Source organism: Falco rusticolus, chromosome 5 (assembly GCF_015220075.1).
Source record: "Falco rusticolus isolate bFalRus1 chromosome 5, bFalRus1.pri, whole genome shotgun sequence".
Taxonomy (NCBI): domain Eukaryota; kingdom Metazoa; phylum Chordata; class Aves; order Falconiformes; family Falconidae; genus Falco; species Falco rusticolus.
Genome location: NC_051191.1, coordinates 15,596,949 through 15,618,225, shown reverse-complemented (window position 1 = coordinate 15,618,225; position 21,277 = coordinate 15,596,949). Strand labels below are relative to the sequence as shown.

The 21,277-nt window shown below is 45.4% G+C and overlaps 2 protein-coding genes and 2 long non-coding RNA genes across 7 annotated transcripts in view; 3 read left to right on the top strand and 1 right to left on the bottom strand.

Annotated features, from left to right (window-relative positions):
• Nucleotides 1–1,709, top strand: part of KMT2E (lysine methyltransferase 2E (inactive)) — a 62,593-nt gene extending 60,884 nt beyond the window's left edge. Inside the window, 1 exon segment of the mRNA XM_037387415.1 lies at nt 1–1,709. Coding sequence (XP_037243312.1) covers nt 1–936 — 936 coding nt within the window. The 3' untranslated portion in view covers nt 937–1,709.
• Nucleotides 1,710–1,906: 197 nt separating this feature from the next.
• LOC119147974 lies at nt 1,907–7,689 on the top strand. The gene is made up of 4 exons (XR_005104256.1): nt 1,907–2,131; nt 2,221–2,370; nt 3,073–3,185; nt 5,291–7,689. It is a non-coding gene; the product is annotated as an uncharacterized LOC119147974 (long non-coding RNA).
• SRPK2 (SRSF protein kinase 2) overlaps nt 3,535–21,277 on the bottom strand; it is a 147,699-nt gene continuing 129,956 nt past the window's right edge. For 2 of the 4 annotated variants that reach the window (XM_037387416.1, XM_037387417.1), the window contains 4 exons: nt 12,941–13,010; nt 12,140–12,232; nt 11,593–11,685; nt 3,535–5,194 (listed from right to left, as the gene is read on the bottom strand). In XM_037387416.1, the coding sequence (XP_037243313.1) occupies nt 5,010–5,194; nt 11,593–11,685; nt 12,140–12,232; nt 12,941–13,010 (441 nt within the window). In that variant the 3' untranslated portion in view covers nt 3,535–5,009. The remainder of the gene's footprint in view (nt 5,195–11,592; nt 11,686–12,139; nt 12,233–12,940; nt 13,011–21,277) is intronic. The other 2 variants (XM_037387420.1, XM_037387419.1) reach the window with 2 other exon arrangements.
• Nucleotides 7,762–9,818, top strand: LOC119147976. The gene is made up of 2 exons (XR_005104258.1): nt 7,762–8,529; nt 9,501–9,818. It is a non-coding gene; the product is annotated as an uncharacterized LOC119147976 (long non-coding RNA).

Below are 21,277 nucleotides of genomic sequence, written 5' to 3'. Positions count from 1 at the left end.
CCCCCCCCACCCCCTTCTTCTACGTACTATCAAAGCCAGCAGCCCTCTGGAAACTTTCAGAGTTACAGTCAGCTGAAGGGCAGCATCCCCCAACAGACTGTCTTTTCATCTGGACCAAATCAAGCACTTCCCGGCACTGCGGGTCAGCAGACGGTGCCGGGACACCACGTAACGGCAGGGCATTTTTTGCCTTCTCAGAACCCCAGTATTCATCACCAGGCATCAGCGTCTGCCGCTCCACCTCCTCCTCCGCCACCACCTGCTCCAGGCCCTCACCTTGTACAGCAGCAAAGTACCCATCAGCAGCACTCCGTAGCACACGTCGTCGGTCCAGTTCATGCCATGGCAGTAGCGCCTGGATCGCACATTCATTCTCAGGCTGCTGGTCACCATTTGCCACCGCCGCCTCCGCCACCAGGTCCTCTCCCCCACCACCAACCTCCCCATCCTTCAGCGGGACACCAAGGTTTGCAAGCACAACACCAGCATGTTGTAAACTCTGCACCTCCCCCTCCTCCACCCCCCCCCTCCACTGTTATAGGCTCGGGGCATCACCCAGCATCAGCACAAGGGTTACACCACCCATCTCATCAAGGACCCCCCCATTTTCCTTCAGCCGCTCACGCGAGCGTGTCCTCTTATTCCTCACAAGCCCCACATCACACAACGTTAGGACCTGGACCTCAACATCAGCCTGCTGGAACAGGACCTCATTGTCCACTCCCCGGTCAGGGTCCTCACCTCCAACCTCAAGGACCAAACAGTATTGCAACACCCACTGCTTCGGGGTTCTGCCCTCACCCCGGCTCCGTAACCCTTCCCCACGGAGTGCAAGGGCAGCAGCAGGCGTCCCCTGTGCCTGGACAGATCCCCATTCACAGAGCACAGGTGCCGCCCACTTTTCAGAACAATTACCATGGTTCAGGGTGGCATTAGAACAGATCCCTTTAATTCTAAACATTTTTAAAATGTTCTGTAATATAACCTGTGTATATTTCGTATGTACCTATTCAAGGTACTTTTTAAAGCTTGTACATGATACTTTGTATAAAAGCAGAACACCAGTGCTCTTTCATTGTATTCTTTCCATTTTTTGCTTTTTAAAATTCCTGAAAATGTGCTGTTAAGCCAGTATTAGGTATTTCTTTTTATTTTGTAAGTGGACATTCCAGCGGTTTTTTCTGGCAGTAGGTTTGATGCTGCATAATCTTTAAAATTTTATTGTTGCAGTTAAATTCATTTAGTGAATGTTTTCTATATTACTTTTATACATATGTAATTAAATAAGTACACAGGCTAAGTGATGGCACTAACAGTTTTTTTTTTCCCATTTTCTTCTGTCAACAGTTCTTCGTGTGCATAGAGATAGAAAACAATGCAATACAAATTTTTATAGTTTTGGTGTGGACATGGCTTTTTGTTTCATCAGTTATTTGCAGGAATTGTAATTTAATGTATAGACTGTTTCTAATGTCTCCAATGAGTGCTGTAAATACTGTATTTCTTTTTGCTTGTACAATTGCTTAAAGCTTCTTTCATTTGATATAGTATTGTATATAATAAGTCTCTTTTGCAAAAAAAAAAAAAGTGTGATCTTTGTGAAAGTAGTACAGTATATGATCTTTAATTTTTTTTAATATACTGTCACATTGCAGCACTGGTTGGGCATTTTAATTCATGTTAATAAATCACGATTATGTCAGTTTTAACTGCTTGTCCTAAAAGGGTGGTATGTCTTCAGGGAAGTGGCCTCAAGTGTGTAAAACACACAGCCTGGCCCCTCTCTGTGAGGCTGTTCACTTCCCTGCAGTTTCCAGCTGTGCTTTATTGCTGTAGCGTGGACAGATGTGGAACTGGCTGGAGGAGGGGGGGTTATTTCACCTCCGGAACGTAGAGGTGAGGAAAAATCACTCTTAAGCACAGCGGGGTCCGGTGTCGCTTTACCAGTGGGTTAATCGGTGGGTAGCGCTGTTCGTATACCAGCGCTGTTGTGCACTAAAGCTGTACTAGACGTGTCGCTCTGCCCTTGGTTACAGGCGCTGCAGCACCACCTGTTTGCCTCCTCTGGCGGATTTCAGCCCCTCCTGTTAGTGCAGACTGCGGAGAGCTGAGTGAGCGGTGCTGCAACAGGGTATGGAACGTTACCAACTATAGAGCAGTGTACTTTTAAAGGGAGGGGTATATTCCTGCTGCTGAAGAGCTGTTGCACTTACTTATCAGGTGCAGAGTTATTCCGTAACTGGTGGGTGACAGTGTCCTCACGTCTCAGCAGTGACCGCTGTCATAACCAAACTGCTCAGTGGCTCCGCCTCGGAACCAAAGAAAACCTGAAACTGGATGGGAATTGGCCGTTCCTACACACTGGAAAAGGTGGTAATTCTTTTTAACATAGGAAAAAAAAATGGGCAGGGGCTGCTTTAAATTCTGATTTGCCTCCCATTATTCAAAGAAGTAGTTAGTAAAAATAGTACGGTACAAATACTTCCCTGAGCAACCGCTGTCTATGCAAAACAGGCGTTGCATGGAGTACCCCGTTCTGTACTAGCACGAAGCAGAACAGGATTAGGCCATTGACCGCAGCAGAACAACCCACCCCACCCTGACTGCTCAGGCACCGATTTTGACGAAACTGCATCGCCCGCTGTAGCCCAACATTCAAATCTGGTTGTCCTGCCCCCTGCCCCCTTCCATTCCTCCATGACGGATGTCAGTAATAGTCTCAAATACAAGAAAGTGTAAAATACACACTGTACGGGGGGTGCGGTCTTACAGCAGCATGAGCAGCTGCTGTTGTGGAACAGGACTGGTGCCGCGCGAGGTCCCAGAGTCCCCTGTATCGCCATGGCCAGGCGAAGGGCAGAGGTGCTGCAGTTACTCGCCTTGCCTGGCTCGCATTTGAACTGCGCTAGACGCAAGCGCGAGGATTTTCTATGTATTCAAGAACAGGCTTCTAATTAGCTGCAGCAACTAAGCACTACTGGGGGCTAGGCCAGGTGTGAAGATGAACGTAACGTTTACCTCTAGCTCTGGAGTCCATTGTGGCATTGTCCTCAACCCGTGTCTTCCTTGCAGCCATTAAAAGCGGTTCCAGTGTGAAGTGCTCAGGGTGTGGAGGGTGAAGGCACGCGGTCCTGAAACCCAGCTGCTGGCGGGGCCTCGGCACGTGGACCAGTTCCTCCCGACCGGTGCGTGTGTGTCACGCTGGGGTGGCCTTGCAGTTTCTTTGTGGAAGCGCGGCTGCACCAGCCTACCGGGGACGGGGTAATCGCCGGCTTGTCCGCAGTAGTTAAACACCTTGTATGAAATACTTCCTTGGGGGTTTGTCACGTCTCACCTAGCACCCGCTTACATACCGCCCCTGGGGCCATACTACCCTTCAGGACGCTCTGGTTTACACCAGGTGACGTATTTTATGAATTAACACAAAAGCTGTTTTTTCTCTTGGGCCTAGCTAAGGCAGCCCCCCCGCCCCATCACCACAACTCGGCCCCGCTGTTGCCATGGCTACCAAAGATTCCAATGACCAGCACAATGTCTGAAAAAACAAACCACTTTAATTAGACAACTGCAAGCACCTCAAACAACTGGTTATTGTTACAGCATGGGGCTATCTTCTCACAATCTAGTTATTGCAAAGGCATGTGAATAAATTTCATATGGACAAAAGTCAAGAAAAAAGTGGCACCATAGTTACATGAAGATCAGAAGTAAGCTTACATTCATCCCACTGACTTCTAAGAGGCCAAAACACACCTCCGTACTGTACATTCTAAAATCTGTATTGCCTATAAGCTTCAGCCTATGCAGCTTGCTTTTTTTTTTTTTCCTAGGAAACAAGTAATTGTTGCGTGCATCTTACAACGGGTAGTCGTATGTCTAATGATGGGAAAGAAGAAAGCTAGTGCAATTTGTTTTAGAAACATGTAAAGCTATGAATGGAATGAGCATGATCTCGTTTCTTGGATTATTTTACCCGCTGCACTGTAAGTAGCTGCAGCTATATCCTTCCTTAACTGATGCCAAGCACACACTTTTATTATAAAAGATCAGGAATTCTACACAGAGAATGGTTCTCATGCTCTACTTTTAATTTTCTTTTTTCTTAAGGTATAGTACAACTTACAGTGCTTACAAAAAGGCAACACCATATGGTACCATGTCTTCACTATCACATTGTAAGGGAAATTGCTATTTTTCTTTTCTTAAAAGCACTTAAAATAGGCAAAAGTTCTAAAAGGGAGTGCTAAATGGTAATGCATACTTTATTAGAAAGAAGTCTAGCCTTCCTTTAAAGTGCCATTTGGGGAATGAAATCCTGTAAACCAGAGCCACTTTTTTTAAAATCCAATGAACGGGAACTGCTACAGAATAGAAAGTTTACACAATTCCTTAAAGCAGTTTAAAGTCCACTACATGCAATTGGTTTGCTATAAAGCTCTCTAAAACTTAGTCGCTTTACTCTGAAATTGAGTCCCCAGTCCCATATTTAAATGGAAATAAACATTTACAGGGTGCATTTACATACACTATAATACAAGAATGACGTCCCTTTGCCAGAAGATAAAATTGTACAATTCCTCGCCGTAACTCAGTTCTGACTTGATAAATTTCTTACACTCGTAAATTATATAATATGCATCAGCTAAAATATTTTTTTTTTTCATAAATAGTTACAAAACTTGCCAAAACACATTGGGGGGGAAGTTTCCTTTGTTCAAAAATCTGACATCTGAATGCCACACAACACAAGAAACAATGCTTAAAGACACGTTAAGTGTTTTCTGAAGAAAGTGGGTGAGTAAACTACTAGCTGAAGACAAAAAGACTACCCTTCCCCAAGAACACAGTGCACAAAAAGCAAAATGTCAAACAGTACCTCAAGCAAAATAAAGGTCTGAGGATTGAAGCCAGCTCACGTGTGATCCTGCTAAAGAATTTGTGACAGTCACCATTTAGGTCCAATGCATTGGAAAGTGGTTGCTGGCTTTTTTTACAGCTGGGAGACTCTGCTAAGAATTCAGCCACGGATGCCTAAGGCATTCTCCAGCTGAAGCACGTTTCTCTGGGACCATTTCTAGCATGGGAATCAGGAAATCTGTAAACTGTGCAGCATCTTCGTGAGGCCAACCATACTTCTCCACAAGCACATCAAAAAGACTCCAAGGTTTCAGCTTGGTAATGTGTCGCAGTTCTCCTGCAAACAGAAATAGTAGTGGCATTAGAAAAGGACCCCGTTAGCCCTAGTAGCGACTAATCCCTGTTCCGTTTTTCTCCCACTCTGCATTCACAGCACCTTGACCAGGCTGAGAATCGTTATTGAGGAAGGGCAGCACAGGGCAAGCTTGCTCGAGGTCCTCAGAGGAGACGAGGATGGCCGACGTCAAAACCAAGAAATCAGTCCTACAGCAAACCGTACGTTACACCTGGACTCCACGGTACACATCATTTCTGATGCTTCCTTTTGGCTTCATGCCGTCTCCCGCACACACAGGCTCTCATGCACACACACGCTCACGCCGTAGACAAAAAACCACGGCAGGCCTTCCCTTCTTAAGCAGCCAACAAACCCAGACTTTACGCACACTGCTGCAGCCCTAAGCTGGAGGTCTCGGCAACCACCGAGAGGCCACTGCCCCGCTGCATGGCAGCTGCAGGCAACGCAGCCGAGCAGCCATCCGTTCCAAACCAGGCCCAGCACAGAGGTTTGGCACTTGGAGATTCTGCTCCATCCCTCAGACAAACACCCCCAAGAAGCTGGGTCTGAAGCCCTCCACAGAAGGAAGCGCCCGCTTTGGCTATGTCTCCTTCAACCAACCACCCACACAAGCGGTGGCAGCAGCTGCAGCACTCGAGTTCCATCAAGGGAGGGCATCTGGCCACCCCGGCAATGTGATTCAGACCAAAACAAATGAAGGAGGCGAGAACCCTTCTGCCATTCAGACCAGCAGTGTTATCCAGGTTTATCCACAGGTCATCCAGCGATGGGGAAAAAGACTCTCCTGCCTCCTCCCCCGCCATCTCCCTTCTTCCCAGGCATATGTCAGAGCCAGGCGGTCTCTATGCGATGCTACAAAAATCACTTCGGAGACCCTGACAGTGGTGAGCCTGCGTGTCCCCTGAACTGCTGGAGTGTGATGGCTCTCGCCCAACACCCACAGCTTCACAAGCACGCTGCACCGTCCAGTATGGGGGTACACGAGCCATACTATTTTTAAGCCAAGTGGTTTGGCAACATAATTGTCGTCCCTGGCTGTAATCTACTGCCCATAAAATGCCATCAGACATCAGCTTGCAGGTCTGAGTTTCTACACATCCCTGTGGCTGCAAAAGTTCCAAAGCAGGAGAAAAAAACCATGTCTTCAGACTGACCCTGAGAGGGGGAGCATCTGAATGCCACAGATTAAAAGGACCACAGGGCCAGCAGGACACAATTCTGCTGCCTCGGGCCATAGCAGAAGGTTCTAGGCAAGGCGCAACACTTGGAAAAAGAAGCTCCCTGGGTGCTATCTTAAAGATCCCCAAAAAGCAAGTGTGCATATGGTCAATCACTCACAAGAGAAAAAGAAGAGACCTGCTGGTAATAGAAAGTCAAGATGTGCTTCCTACAGCTCGCCCACTGTCCTCTTCCCATCTCACAGGGTGGGAGGGGTGCCGAGGTCGAGAAGAATGAAAGCAGAAGTGATTCCTGCCGGCCTGTGTCCGTACATTTCCAGTACGGGCATGTCCCATCAGTACCCTCGAGTCAAACACAAAAAGGCTGTGCTCTGGGCGCGTGTCACTAGCCCTCGTTCTCGTGGGGGACTCCAACCTACCGCACGCCTGCTGGAAACACAGCACAGCGGGCGGGAAACGGCCACGGAGGTTCCTGGAGTACGCGGAAGAGAACTGCCTGCCACAGCTGGTCAGCGAGCCAGCCCGGGGAGATGCCCCACTGGGCCTGCTGTCAGCAAACGGGGAAGGGCTGGTGGGCGATGTGTGGTCGGAAGATACCTGGGGCATAGCGAACATGGTATGACAGAGGGTTTGGTTCTGGGAGAAGCAAGGAGGGGGGTCAGCAGAGCAGCCAGCATGGAATTGCAGAGGGCCAGCTTTGGCCTGTTTAGGATCCTGGTTGACAGAGTCCTGTGGGAGGCAGCCCTGAAGGGCCACGGGGTCCAGGCAGGCTGGACATTCTTCAGGAAGGAAGTCTCAAAGGTGCAGGATCAGGCCATCCCTATGTGCCAAAAGACGAGTTGGTGAGGAAGACCAGCCTGGCTGAACAGAGAGCTGTGGGTGGAACTCGGGGGAAAAAGAGTTTACCACCTTTGGAAGAAGGGGCAGGCAGCTCTGGAGGACTACAAGGATGTTGCACAGTTACGCAGGGTGAAGATTAGAGAGGCGAAAGCCCAGCTGGAACTCAGGCTGGCCGCTGCCATAAAAGATAACTAAAAATGTTTTTACAAATACATTAGAAACAAACAGAGGGCCAAGGATAATCTGCATCCTTACTGGATGCGGGGGAGAACATTGCCACAAAGGACAAGGAAAAGGCTGAGGTACCTAATGCTTCTTTGCCTCAGTTTAATACCAAGACCAGTTACCTTCAGGTTACTCAGCCCCCTGAGCTGGAAGACAGGGATGACGAGGAGCAGAATGAGGTCCCCACAGCCCAGGACAGGAAGGAACTTGGTCAGTGACCTGCTGCTCCACTTGGACACACACAAGTCTATGGGGCTGAACAGGATCTACCCGAGGGCACTGAGGGAGCTGGGGGAGGGGCTCGCCAAGCTGCTCTCCATCATTTACCAACAGTCCCAGCTAACTGGGGAGGTCCCAGCAGACTGGAGGTTAGCCAGTGTGACACCCATCTACAGGAGGGGCAGGAAGAAGGATCCAGGGAACCACAGGCCTGCCAGCCTGACCTCAGTGCCAGGAAGGTTATGGAACAGAACATCCCGAGTGCCACCACGTGCCACATGACAAGCACAAGGCCCACCAGCCTGACACCACTCGGGCCATTCACATGGACTTTCAAAGAAATGCTAAAACCGTAACAGTAAGTGAAAGATTCCTAACAGAAGCTCTTTATTTAGATGTTTGATAGTGAAGCACCCAGGAAATATCCTGAGAGGACAGCAGAGTTGTCAGAACTGTAAAACCCCTGTGGCCAAAGCGGAGGCAGCGACAGACCTTCTGAAAAATGGAATGTTAAGTCAGACAAATTATTAAAGAAATTTCTGAAGGGCCGGGGGTGGGGGGAAGATGCTATTTTAAAGCTTTCTTTGATGACTGCAGTACAAAGAAACAGAGTTAGACTATGGAATTTGTCAAAGACAAAGCTGTGTCACCGCACAAGAGGGATATGGATTACTGAACAGTAAGAAAAGGATGACATGAAGGACTGGGGAAGCAGCAGGGGGATATCATCTGCTAGTATGTATTTAGAAGACACGCTCCTCAGAACTAATACAGGAACTGCTGGCGAGGCCCCACAGTACTGAGGTGGAAGAGAGGGAAGTGGAGGAGAGCCCTCTCCTTTCTTCCAGCATGGTAAGTAAGCAGCAGTGTTTTTCCTTGGTACAACTTCCAATGGGCAAAGCCAGCACCTAGCCGGCATCTCACACAGGTTTAGGTCACAAGGAAACAGGGCTAGGAAATACCAGAAGAAAACTAAAAGGGTCCACAGCCTAGCAAACATAAAAGCGTTTTAAAGTTTTAGTGCCAAAACATATTAATCATTTCTACAGACAAAACAGCTTTCATGAAGGCACTGGAAAAAAGGACTCACTGGAGTTATTATGCGGCTCAGTCAGGATGAGACCCTATAAAAAGTATGTGAGCATTTGTGTTATAGTGACTAAGCAGTAACTTATAAATGCTTTTCCTTTTTTAAATGCACCCTCCTATTTTACTGAGAAGAAGGGACTTAATCCTGTAAACTCGTTAGTTGGTAACACCTTTCCTTTTGTGCCTATGACTTCAGTGGCAACTCAAATATTTCAAGTTTGTCTCTGAGGTTGAACTTGCCTAGGGACAGGAGCAACACCGAAATCGTAATTCCTCGATTTTCACCCAAGGCTCATGTTTTCAAAACAGGAGCCTACAGTTACATTTCTAAGCCCACTTCTACACCGCAGCATGAAATTTTTGCAGAAGCCCCAGGCCTGTACTGCATGGCTTCTGATCTCAAGTGCTCAGGTCATAAGCAGATGAGTACAAAATGCTTGCTGGCCAACTTATGAATTGTATCGTTCCCTGCCAGCCCATCAAACACAGAACCCTCCCGTGGGCACCAGAGAGGCTGGCAGTACTGAGGTGGCCAGGAAAAAAGAAATGGATATCTGGTGCCCAATTCTATGAAAAAAATCTCAAGCGAGCAGGAAACCCACCACCTCCATTTTCCCTCCACAAAGCGTTTCAGTTTTCCTGACTTGTAACAGTAGAATAACTGGTATGATCTGAAAATGCAGCTTGGGCTATTACGCCTCCAGCCCGCATTTGAGATTTTCTGTTTTGAGCAGAACAGATGGGATCCAGTCTACTTAAGCTTCCACAGCAAACTTGCATTTACATTTTGTGTGGCAGCTGAACCAAGTCTTTCAAAGTGCTTAAATCCCACCCAGAGCCAAGGGAGACGACGCCTCTGAGGAATGTCAGTGACGTACAGGCCCTACAGGACAACAGCGGCACTTAGCAGCGGAAGATATCATGGAAGCACGTGGAACTCTTCACCTCATGGGAATTTTACAAACTACCCTCTTCTGTGCGCCGCAGACGCTGTGGTTATTGTGTTAGGTCATTTTAAGGTTCTACGACATCATTAAAAAAATGCCAACCCACCTGGTGTAAAGTGAAAAGCGGGAACGTGAGATATGCTTTAAGGGGGGTCAGGCTGGGTGGTCTTTCTAATTCAGTACCTGCCGCTGACGGGGGCGGCGGGCAGAGGCAGGGAGGGCGGGCAAGGAGCCTTCCCGAAGGCCCTGCCCACGCTCCAGCAGCTGCAATTCCTATGGCGGGGGGTGCCAGAGGCTGCCCCCTGCCCACCTCTTTTACTGCTTTATACAGTGTGGGCCTCTCAGCCCTGAGCTTGCTCATCTCGGTCGACATGAGTCTCTTTTCCAGGCTGCTGCTGCTAAGGCCGCTCTCTGCGAGCCCTGTGGCAGCGGGCTCCTGAAGCTCGCCGCTGCGCAGGGAAGGACTTATTTTCAAGCCACCCCCGCAACTTTCACTGGGTGTCTCCCAGCCCTCACGTGGCAGGTGCTGGAAAACTGCAGCCGTCTTCAGCTTATCCACTAACTTCCTGATTTTGTAAACCTTTATTATTCCTCCGGCAACACTCTCCCCTCCACGCAAAAAGCCACAGGTATTCTAGACTCCCCCAAACGGCAGTTGCACCATCCCCTTGATCACCACTGCTGCCCTTCTTCACACTGTTTAATGCCATTACATCCTCCTTAAGGCGATGAAGACATGCAGAGGTCCCTGCTGTACCAGAAATACCCACGCACACGCCAGCCCGCTCTCACGCAAGGGAGGAATGAATCACTGGACTGTATCCTGGCCCATGGTCCCAGCCTCTCAGAGCACAGTGCTGCTGCCACTGCTGCCCCGGCACCACACGTGCCCAACGCAGCTGGCTGGCACCAGCGCTGCCAACGAGCTGCACGCTCAGGCACGGGCAAGAAAGAAGCCACAGCACTGTTCAGCAAGAAAGCGTGCTCATCAGCTGCAGCCAACAGCCCCCGCAGTTCCCCCACCACAGAAGGGGATGCTCCTGAGATACCATGTCCCTCCATACAACACAGTGTTGTCTCAATATATTGAGGGGCCAAAAGACTCTTGAAGCATCACCACGCTCCTTCACGTGTCAAAAACCTGTCTTAAAGGGCAGCCTGAACAAAGACAAAGTACAAATTTGTAAAAGAACTGCAAGGCCCAGCGCATTTGTTCAGATTACTTACTTTCTTGTATCAATTGACAATTTTAGAGGGGCTGCACTTCTGTACAACGCCAAACAAGCTAACTCATCACCTACGGCTGTGGCACTAAGGCATTACAGTAATTCGGAGCGTCTGAAGTGCGACAGCACGGAGCACAGCAGAGCAGCTTTCTCCACCACTGTTGTCACACAGCGATCTTTTCTGCATGCTGTCCCTTCAGGGAAGTTCCGAGTGCGTGACGACTGACTACATGCAGCTGCGTGCCTACTGCCCCCTGGGCAATATTCCCTTCCCACCTTGGTTAATCCTTGTCAGTGGCATATGCTGGACCACTATGCACGAGCAAAAGTAGCTGACAGGTGATTTTCCATCGCATTGCAAGCTATGCATCGCTCCATTCCGTACATTTACATGAACACTGGACAACAACTTCACACAGACATTTGTTATCATCCACACTTTGTTGAGTACATCCCAAAATGAATTTTAAATGTAATATTGAAATGAATACTGCAAATCATGGCTTTTCTCAGAAAGCCAAGTTTACACCAAAATTCTTCTTTAATATGAGCTCTCCATTTAAACGGATATATTTCTTCACTACCCATAAATGAACATATTCTCCTTTTGGATAGTGCTATGCTTTAAATTAGTGTTGCATAAATACCGTTACCTTTTTTGGTGAAAAACTCCTTGGAATATTTCCCCAACATAGCGTATTTTCGAGGGATTTTTCCCAGCAGTTCAATGATCAATGCTATGTGGTCTGCATTGGAGAACATTGCCAGCAAAACAGAAACATACAACAGTTTAATCAGTACATTGCATGCACACACTAACACTGGCCCGGTACAGACAGAAATAGATTGATCCTGGTAAAAAAAGATACGTGCACACTGTTCAGTGGCTAATTTGGAAAGATGCTTTCAGCAAAACTTCCTTCTGAAAACAACATTTGAGTATCAGCTGCTACAAACAAGTTTTGCTATGTAATTTAAAATGTACCAATATTTCCAGAACTTTTAGCTAAAAAAAAAAAAAAAAAAAAAAAAAAAAAAATTTATAAAATTTTGTCACAGATTCCTGCATGTTTTGTTTTTCCAAAAGAAATTTTTGTTGCGTGATTTCAGGAAATGTTCCTCAGTGGGACATCTACAACCAGCAACAGCAATTCCACTTCTGTCTGCATCACGGCACCTTTCAAAAAGAAGAGGTACTACCTCTGCGATTGAAGAATTCCCGAGAATATTTTCCAGATAGAGCAAAGTGCCTTGGGATATTGCCTAGCAGCTCTATGATGTGTGCTATGTGGTCTATGAGGGAGAGAAAAAAAGGATACGGGAGTGGAAGGGGCAGGGAAAGGATGGGATAAAAAAGAAGAGGAAAGAAACTGGAATTAGTAAAAAATCAGAAATAGTTTCAAATCAACAATGTTTGCAGCAAATCCATGCAGAGGTTTCCAGGATCAGCAGAGCTCTGGCATCATTAGTAGCATTTAGGAACAATGAATGATGCCCACATTACCACTGCAAAGAGCATTTACAAGCAAACAAGCATGAAAATGGACAGGTATACAGATGGAAGCAGGAGTTAATTCTGATTTTAAAAAAAAATTAGTATTTGCCCAATTCAAATAAAAATACACAACGTAGACATTATTCCAGTGTCACTCTTATAAAGAGAAAATACTATAAACTTCAGATCTGTCGTTTCTTTTCTAAACTAAAATGTTGTTATTCTCAATCAGGTTTCCACACATATGCAATCTTACAAGAAGGGCAGTTTAATTCCTTCAGGCAGTTGTTAAGTAGATGAGTATCTGCAGAAGGCAGTTTTTGCCCACCCACTGCTAGTGATGGAACTTAAAACTAAAAAGAAAAAAATCATATTTATATTCTGAAAACAATGTGTATGAACAGTTCACTCAAATACAAAACTTAACTCCACTCTAAGCTCACTGGAAATTTAAGAGGAGTGTGAAAATACGTACAAACTCATACAACAGCTCAAAAGATTCATACCTTCATCCCTGGAATAGTCTTCACCAGAGTGTGGTTCAAACAAATAATCTCCAGTCGCAAGCTCAAAAGCCTATAATATAACAGACATATTTATGGGTATTTCAGAAGTAATTTCTAATCTTAAGATGTCAGCAAAACGTCACAACTATCTGAGAACCAAGAGGGAATTAACATTCGAAGTTCAAGGGCTACAAGTGGATCTGAGACTGAGGACAGGCCACTTACCTGGGGACCGTCATTCCCGCAGTGCAGCGACAGCACGAGCCCCGGCTCAGGAAAGAGCCCCCGTTCAGCCCCGAGCGCCCCCGTCACTACCAGAGGCTGGAGGTTTGGACACGGGCAGCACACCCGAGCCCCAAGCGTCCCCACCTACTCAACCAGGATGAACAAAGGAGACGGACAAGGAGTGTGGAACTGCAGTCCCTTCCCCGGCAAGCCCTGGAGCTCCACCAGCTGACCAAGGAGCACTTCCCGGGAGACAGCGAACAGCACCTGGCAGCAGAGGAAGCGATTCCGCACCGATCGGCTGCAGGAGGTGTGAAGGGGGCACCGGTGTAAGCTGATATTAAACGTGTTTTACCTACCAATGTGCCGTCTTGTTGATCGTGTTAAATATGTGTAAGTTAATGAAGCTGAGAGAGAGGTATTTCTAAATATATGAAAAACAGCTACATTTCTAACTGAAGGCTAATTATCCGTCAGCTTGCATGGTGGGGACCGAAATAAAAAAAAAAAATCAGAATCAGAAATAAAAAAAGAATCAGAAAAAAACCCCATTTAGAACTACAATTAATCACTTGAAATTAGAAAACAGGGTAAGGTTCCTTGATGACTCTAAATCTGGAAAGTTTTTTTTAAAAAAGTATTTTTGTTGAATCAGAAGTCATCAAAGTAAATACTGCAATCACGGGGTAAAATAGTGAGACTGACATTGATGAAGGAATCCAGAGCACACACCATGATGACTGATTCTTTCGGGACACTGCAACACTTCGACGGGATGCTAACCCCTATGTTAGGTCAGGACAAAACTGAGTTTCTCTTCATGGGTGTAATGCACATTAAATGTCACAAAGCACTGAAAAAACTATGACAGCCCATACTTGTGCACAATCATGGATTCACCTAGCCTAATTTGTTAAAACTCTTCTCTTTCTGTTCTGGATCACCAATTACCCAAGAAACCACAGGAATCTAATTCTTTCCAGGTGGTTTACTCAAACTATTTTCCATCTCCAAAACCAGGGAAAAGATCTGATCCAGAAAATCATTCCAAAAAACAGGCAGAACTTCCTGGCACATTTCTGGGATGGGATTTCACTCTGTTAGAACATTTACTACAAAATATTTGTCTCCTAAAAATATACATGCTTCTGTTCCAATTTGTAGTCTGGAGTTGTTAAATCACCTGCAAATTTAGACTATTTATGGGCACTTGGCTTTTTCAAGCTGGGAACTGCAGTGCCATCCAAGTGGGCTACAGCCAAAATAATTCATTGCCATCACACACGGCAGCCAAGAAAGCAAGAATGCCCCTTGTTGACACTGATCCTATGAGTGGACCTTTAGCTTCTAAAGTCACCATCACTGGTAAGAAGTCATCCATTCTTTTTCTTACTCTACTCTTGGATCAAGTTTTCATTTTACAGCTTAAAGAAAAAAAAAATATATATGAAGGACTTTAATAAATTACCAGGTATTTGGACCAAAGAAATTTTTAGAGTGGCGAGAAGAGATCACTGGTAGAGGTCTCTAACACAACGTGGAGAATATTGTTATTCTCTTGAGATAAGACTGAGAAGCCCCAAGAGTCCCCTCTGTATCTCACGGCAATATATTCGCTGGAAGAGCTGGACCATGCTGATGGGGCCGATTTCTGAGGACACTGAGAAACTCACTGCTGTAATTAACACAGGTTCCTGGAGAACAATGGAAACGTGGTTGAATTTAGCCACAAAGGTAGACTCCAGAAGAATACAGCTTCTGTCCCAAGAAATGAAGTATTAATAGCTTGACATGTCTCTGTGGGACTACAAAGATTAAGTTGGAAAAATGGTCAAAACTGTTCATAGAGAACCACAAGAAGTAGGCATACCACTATGATACACTGAATATCAGATCAGTTTGTATATAGTAAGAGCTGCAAACGCTAACAGATTTGGGATACTTGTACCACCTTTTTGCTGAAGAGAAACTAAAGCTTTTCAAAATGATGATACCGCTGCTTTCTTCCTTTGTGTGTAGCTTTGACTCCATGCCCAGTGGGCTGGAGCCACAGCATCTCAGACACTCCATTTCCTGACTCTCTTTAAAGGTCTCTGCACCAAGAATGAAAAAAAATCTTCTGACTCGGATGCACACATGGACAGCCCAGAGACAGCCTTGCTTTTTGGGTGCTGCAATAAATATCTGCAATAATACTTCTTCGCATTCATGCAGGACAACGCCTCACAGGTTCATCTGTAGCAACCTACTAATAGGTTTCTAGATATTTACAGGATGGATTGGCTACATAGCACAAGGTAAATGAAATCAATCGGGTCTCGTAAAAAAGAATAAATTCTTGAGCTAGGTTTTTACCATAACTTAAAAGAATCAGCATTAATAAGCACATACATAGCCATAAGAAGGACAATGACACCTCTGGATTGTATCAATCGGCATTCTTCTGCTCTTTAGGCTGATGTCCAAAGGCCCGAAGTGCCAGAAAGACCAGAAAGTGCGCACAGTCCTGTTAATGAGTCAGTGCCACCGAAAGAAGAGCACTCTGCTGCCCGCACTCCGAGCTACGCTTCTGGCAATGCACTGCTGCTTTGGATTCCCCGAGCACTCTTCAGTGCTTACTGACACTTCGCACCCAACTGCAGGCACAACTGTAAAACTGCTCCAATTCCTAAGTCACTCCGTGATAAAATCAGGAGGTGGAGACCCTTGATGGACAGCAAGGTGAACACAGGCCAGCAGTGCACTCTTGTGGCAACGGAGGACAAACACGCACCGGGCTGTATGTAACAAGCATGTTACCAGCCCTCGGTGGGACACGACTTCTCCTTCCCCTCAGTGAACCAGTTTGGGGCCACCAGTATGAGAGAGACCCTGCCAAAGTGGCGATAGACCAGGAAGGACTTCTAAGAGATTAGGGGGCTGGGCAGAGGATGCAGGAGGAGAGGCTGGTGGGGCCGTGTTTGTTCAGGTTGGAGAAGGGGAGAAGAAGGAGGGATGTAATTGCTGCACTCCACTGTCTGAAAGGCAGTAACAGAGAAGACCAAGATACGCTCTTCTCAATGAAAGGCCAACAGACACAAAGCGAGATGGGAAATTCCAACCAGACAAGAAGAAAAAAATCCTTCAGTGAGACTGGCTGCTCAGAAAGGCTGCGGAAATGCCATCCTGACAGATGGATTGCTCAGCTGGATGAGGCTCTGAGCAACCTCATCTAACCTTGACATTAACCTTGGTTCAAGCAGGAGGCAGACTAGTAGTGATCTCTTTCAACTTAAATTTGGCTATTATTTCTTTGATGCAAATACAAATACAGATTAACCACATTTACTTACCCGATTTCCCTTTGAAAGTATTCATTTATAAAAACTAGTTTCTTGACAGAAACTTCCAACTTTGAAATACTATGATCTTTTTTACTTAACGTTGACATTTACCTCAACAGAAATCAGCATTTCAATTATTATATGGAGATAACAAATGAGATACAGCACACAACATATGGCACAAAAGCGCAAGGCAATCATCCATCCTTACTGACTGTACTGGCAATTGCTACTTATCACTCTCCTAGGGTTATCGCAGGAAAACAGTCTAGACTGTTTTTCTCCATCTGCAGATGGAGACCCTTTCATATACATGGTCACACTGTCGCTTCTGTAGGCTCTGGAGAGGCTACGATTCCTTTTCTGCCACACAATTCTATACGAACCTACCACAACACTGAACTGTTGGCATCGCTACCATATACTGTGGATCCGTGTCTAATCACACAATTGGAAATAGCTACATTTTCACCGTGTGACAGCTGTGTACTCAATCTGGTGACTGAAAATGGATGCACGCCTAGGGAAAGCTGTCTGGGAGAGGACTGGAAGAACAATTCACTTGGACTGCATCAGCCTCCCTGAATTCCTCTTATGAAACCCCAGCCGAAAAAGGAAAAGCTATAGGCCAGAATTATTATTTTGACAGTTGAGATCTGGCTCTTGCCCAGAGTTTCTCCGCCCCAGCTGAAATGAAGAGCTGTGAATGAGAAGATTGTAACCGTTTCAAAAATAGGCTTAGTTTTAAGAATGCTGTTCCACAGGTAAGTGGGAGCGTGGAAAGAAGAGGGAAAAGCTTTTTGAGATATGCATACCAACTGACAAGTCTGTTCTCCCATGGACATCTTCCTAGGCCAGGCAATGGGAAGAAAATCAAAGGACATTTTGCATGGTTACTGCATGGTGAGAAAGGCCAGTTATACACAACACCGACATGCATGGGATGCTTGAAAAAGAAACAGGTTTCTATTATTTGCTGTACTCCAGTCTTGGAATCGCGCACATGCTGAGTTGTTGCTTTGGAAAGTCAGTTTCTTTTGAAAATTATTTTCTTTTGAATGCTTCGGGCTGTCCACCCACCACCTTCAAAAAGGGTGTACAGTGATTAATACAGCATTTTCCACTGGATCTGCCTACTGAAAAATATGTGCATACTGACTTCAACAACTTCTTTTCTCTCAAGCAGATTTCTGATTTTCCATTTTTCCTAAAAATACTGCTTCTGTGCAGACTGAGGCTTGTCATCACACCTTTGGTATGTGCCACTCACACATACTAACATGATGATACTCATGATCCCATGGAGACACAATCATTTTTCCCCCCGCTTAAACACAGGAAGAGTGGTTAAGGACAGTTACCTCTCCACCCCACATTACAGGACATCACGCAAAGTAGTAAACTGGGGGCTGAACTACAAGCACTTACATGTAGGTTTAATTTTGACATCGTAAGTTACTATATTCTGCTCATTCTTCATTCTGTCCCTCCAAGTTCTCTCACAAGCACAGAAATCTCATAATAAAAAACACCGCTGTAAGCTCGCTTATCTTGTAGCAGCATCTCCCTAATTTTTAAAGCTGTTTGCCTGACCACTTTCACTTTCACCCCAGCAGTATTCTCTTTCATCGTTTGTATTCTCTTTGGGTAGGTAAAACCACCAAGTACAATTTTTGCCTTCTTTGACCTCCGGCTGATCTACAGCTATGATCTACTTGCTAGTTCTTATTATAAAAAGAAGCTATTTCAGGAATCACAACTCACCACAAAAGCCACCTCAGATAAGTGTTGAAAAAATAGTCTTGTTAATGTCCTAGCTCATGACACAGTCATCTCCCTGCAGCTCAAACAAGGCTGTACATAATGAACAACAAAACTCAGATGATAAGACTCATCATTTCAGGTGTTTTTCCGGTTTCCAATCCAAAGAGCATAAACAAGGAAAAGCAGTGGAATTACGGTGCTTGCAGTCATATCCAGGAGCAATACAACGGGATGCCCTCTGCCAGTACTAACTCCCTTATCTTGCCAGGATTTCTTGGCAACAGCAGTGGAGTGCTGTGTTCCATCATTTTTGAGATTTAGGAAATCCTAAAGCATGCAGTGCCTATTCAGTTTCTGCTCCACAGAAAGCAGCCCTCTCAATACTGCAAACGTGGAAATTCAGCCTGATAAAATTAAACGATCAAGGCTGGTTTCAAGCCTGTCAAAGGCACTGTTGGCTCCAAATCTGTTCCCTTTTTTGAGTGAAAATGAGAGATGCACCTCCCTGTTGGCTGAACTAAAATAGGGTTTAGCACAGCAGGGGAAATTAGAATTTTCTAGAATTTAATAAATGTGGAGAGACATTCCCAGCGTCTAGCCTTCCATAACAAAAACTGAGTATCCCACTTAAATAGGCCACACTGCTAAAAGAAAAAGAAAGGGCACTGTGCAACACTCAGAGGAAGGTCACCAAAGCTGGGGGAAAAAACCTGAAGTTACACTTTGTTGCATTCTTTGCTGAGCACAGACCAAGCAAACAAGTCTATATTGCACTCCGGAAGAGCCACTGGCATCTCACTTCTTTCATTAGGCTCACAGCACACCACACACACACTGATTACAAGCCTCCAAAGATCTGTATCATCCTCTTTTCTCCCCTGCCTTCTTTTTTTTTCTTCTTTTTCTTAAAGACTCTGAGACTCAGATCACCTGCGCACAGGACTGGTGCTTGCCTGAGGATATTCACCCTCATCCTTTAAGTCTGATTCAAAGTTAAGGGGCACAAGAACTGGGCCCTGCCAGATCATCAAAAACTAGAACATTTAGCTCGCAGGCTGCTGGCTTGCAACGCTACTAATTCACTGACCTAACACCAAAAGAAACAGAACTGTAAGGTCATTATCACCGAGTTATTTCTCCCTCTTTTGCTATTTGGGTAGAGTCCTTACGTGATTCTATTCATGTACGCTTCCAGCACAAGTAATCCTCATCAGAATGGCTACTCCCATACAAATAAACCAGGATTTCTTTCCTGGAAGCTGCATCAAAACCACGGAGGATGAAGCCAAAGCCATATTAACAGAGCCCAGGCGAGGAGCACACTCCACACAGACACGACACGCGTGCCTGTTTACTAGTACGCAGAGTGTTCTGGACTACTTGTGAGCCAGCCCTTTTAGCAGAGTTTGGCAGCCGTGTTGTGAAACTTAAACAATGCCCACTGAGATGAAGAACCTGACCACAACTCTGAACCAGCAGGTCTTCTGTCAGCAAGAGCTACACAGATGGAAGAGTGAAGAGCACACCTGGATAAGTCTCTGTGAGAGTACTGGTCAGAAATCTCCAATCTGAAGCTTGTGGGTACACACGGATCTGTAAGATGTATTTGCACACAATTCCATCCAAATGAGGTCAAAATATTTTGAACCCTCTTTCAGTGCAGGTTCAGAGAAATAACTTGGTGATTCAGTTGTGTGCAAGGGTTTTAAAAGCACAACATCTCATCTTTGCTTTGATACTACCTTACTAGACTCTGCATTCACATTAATACATATCATTCGTATTAGGCACACATTTTTGCAATATGTGAATCAACATTCAGTAGAGAAAAGGAGGAGAGGAAGCTCATCCAAGGTCAAAATCATAATCACAATGAAGGACAGCATCTGCAGTACTGTAACGTGGCTCCCAATGCAAAGCCCCATGGCACCCTGCCTACCCATTCACAAACACGGTATTTCTGACAGGTGGAGACAATCAGAACAATTGCTTACCTAACCTGGACACAGCCTCAGACTTAGGTCACATAATGACATACAGCTACCCCATAACTGACAAACTTTTTCAAAACAAAAAAAATTTAGAAAAGGAGGACATTAGAAATACCATATGCAACCAATACAGAGTCAGCTGGTAGGACACTACGTCACGTGTGCCCACTGTCACACTGGGTGAAGTATGGAAGGACAGAAACTCGCGAAGAAGAAAGTCATGGCAATACTGCTGGAGCATTGGTTTCGCATAGCACTGCTTCCAAAAACGTCCTTAATGACTTTGAACTTGTACAAGCAAAGCAACACAACAAAGAAGTCTCCTTGCTCTCCTTTAAGAGTCTGGGACAACATGGCTAACAGGGTATCTGAGCTTTATTTTGGCTGAAAATAAACAACAGCTCCTGCTCTAGCAGACAGTCCTTTTGAAAACACAAGTAACAGTAAAGGTTATGGAATAAAGCCATTATTAAATATATAATTTATATAAAAATAGATACTATAAATATAAAATATAAAGTAAAATTACATACAAACCAAGAGCAAGATAACCCAGAAATGCATTTTCTGAACCACATCTAGGTACCACAAGGATTCCAGACTTGACAAAGCCAGTGGGACTACAAGGGCATTAAGACACTTTGGTACTTCACCGTTCTTGGCTGTGTTAGGGATTGGAGAGAATCAAATCATAATTTTTGAAGACAGCCTAAATAAGTTAATTGGGAGTTTGCAGTTCCACACCAGGAATGCTTCCCTGGCCATTAATCTCTCTTAGAAGTCCTCTGCAGAAAAAGCTGCTCAGGTCTTCAAGTCAATCCCTACCTCAGAGCTGTTTTCCATCTGATACAGGATCAGCACTCACAGCGCTTTGACCTGTTTTCTCAACCACACAGGATGAAAGCAGATCCCGAGGGGGTTTGAAACAACAAATTTTTGGAGTGAGCTTCAGAGACCGAACCCCACTTTTTACATGACTATACAATGACAACAACTGAATTCAACAATTGTATATCAGTGCTGTAAGATTATAA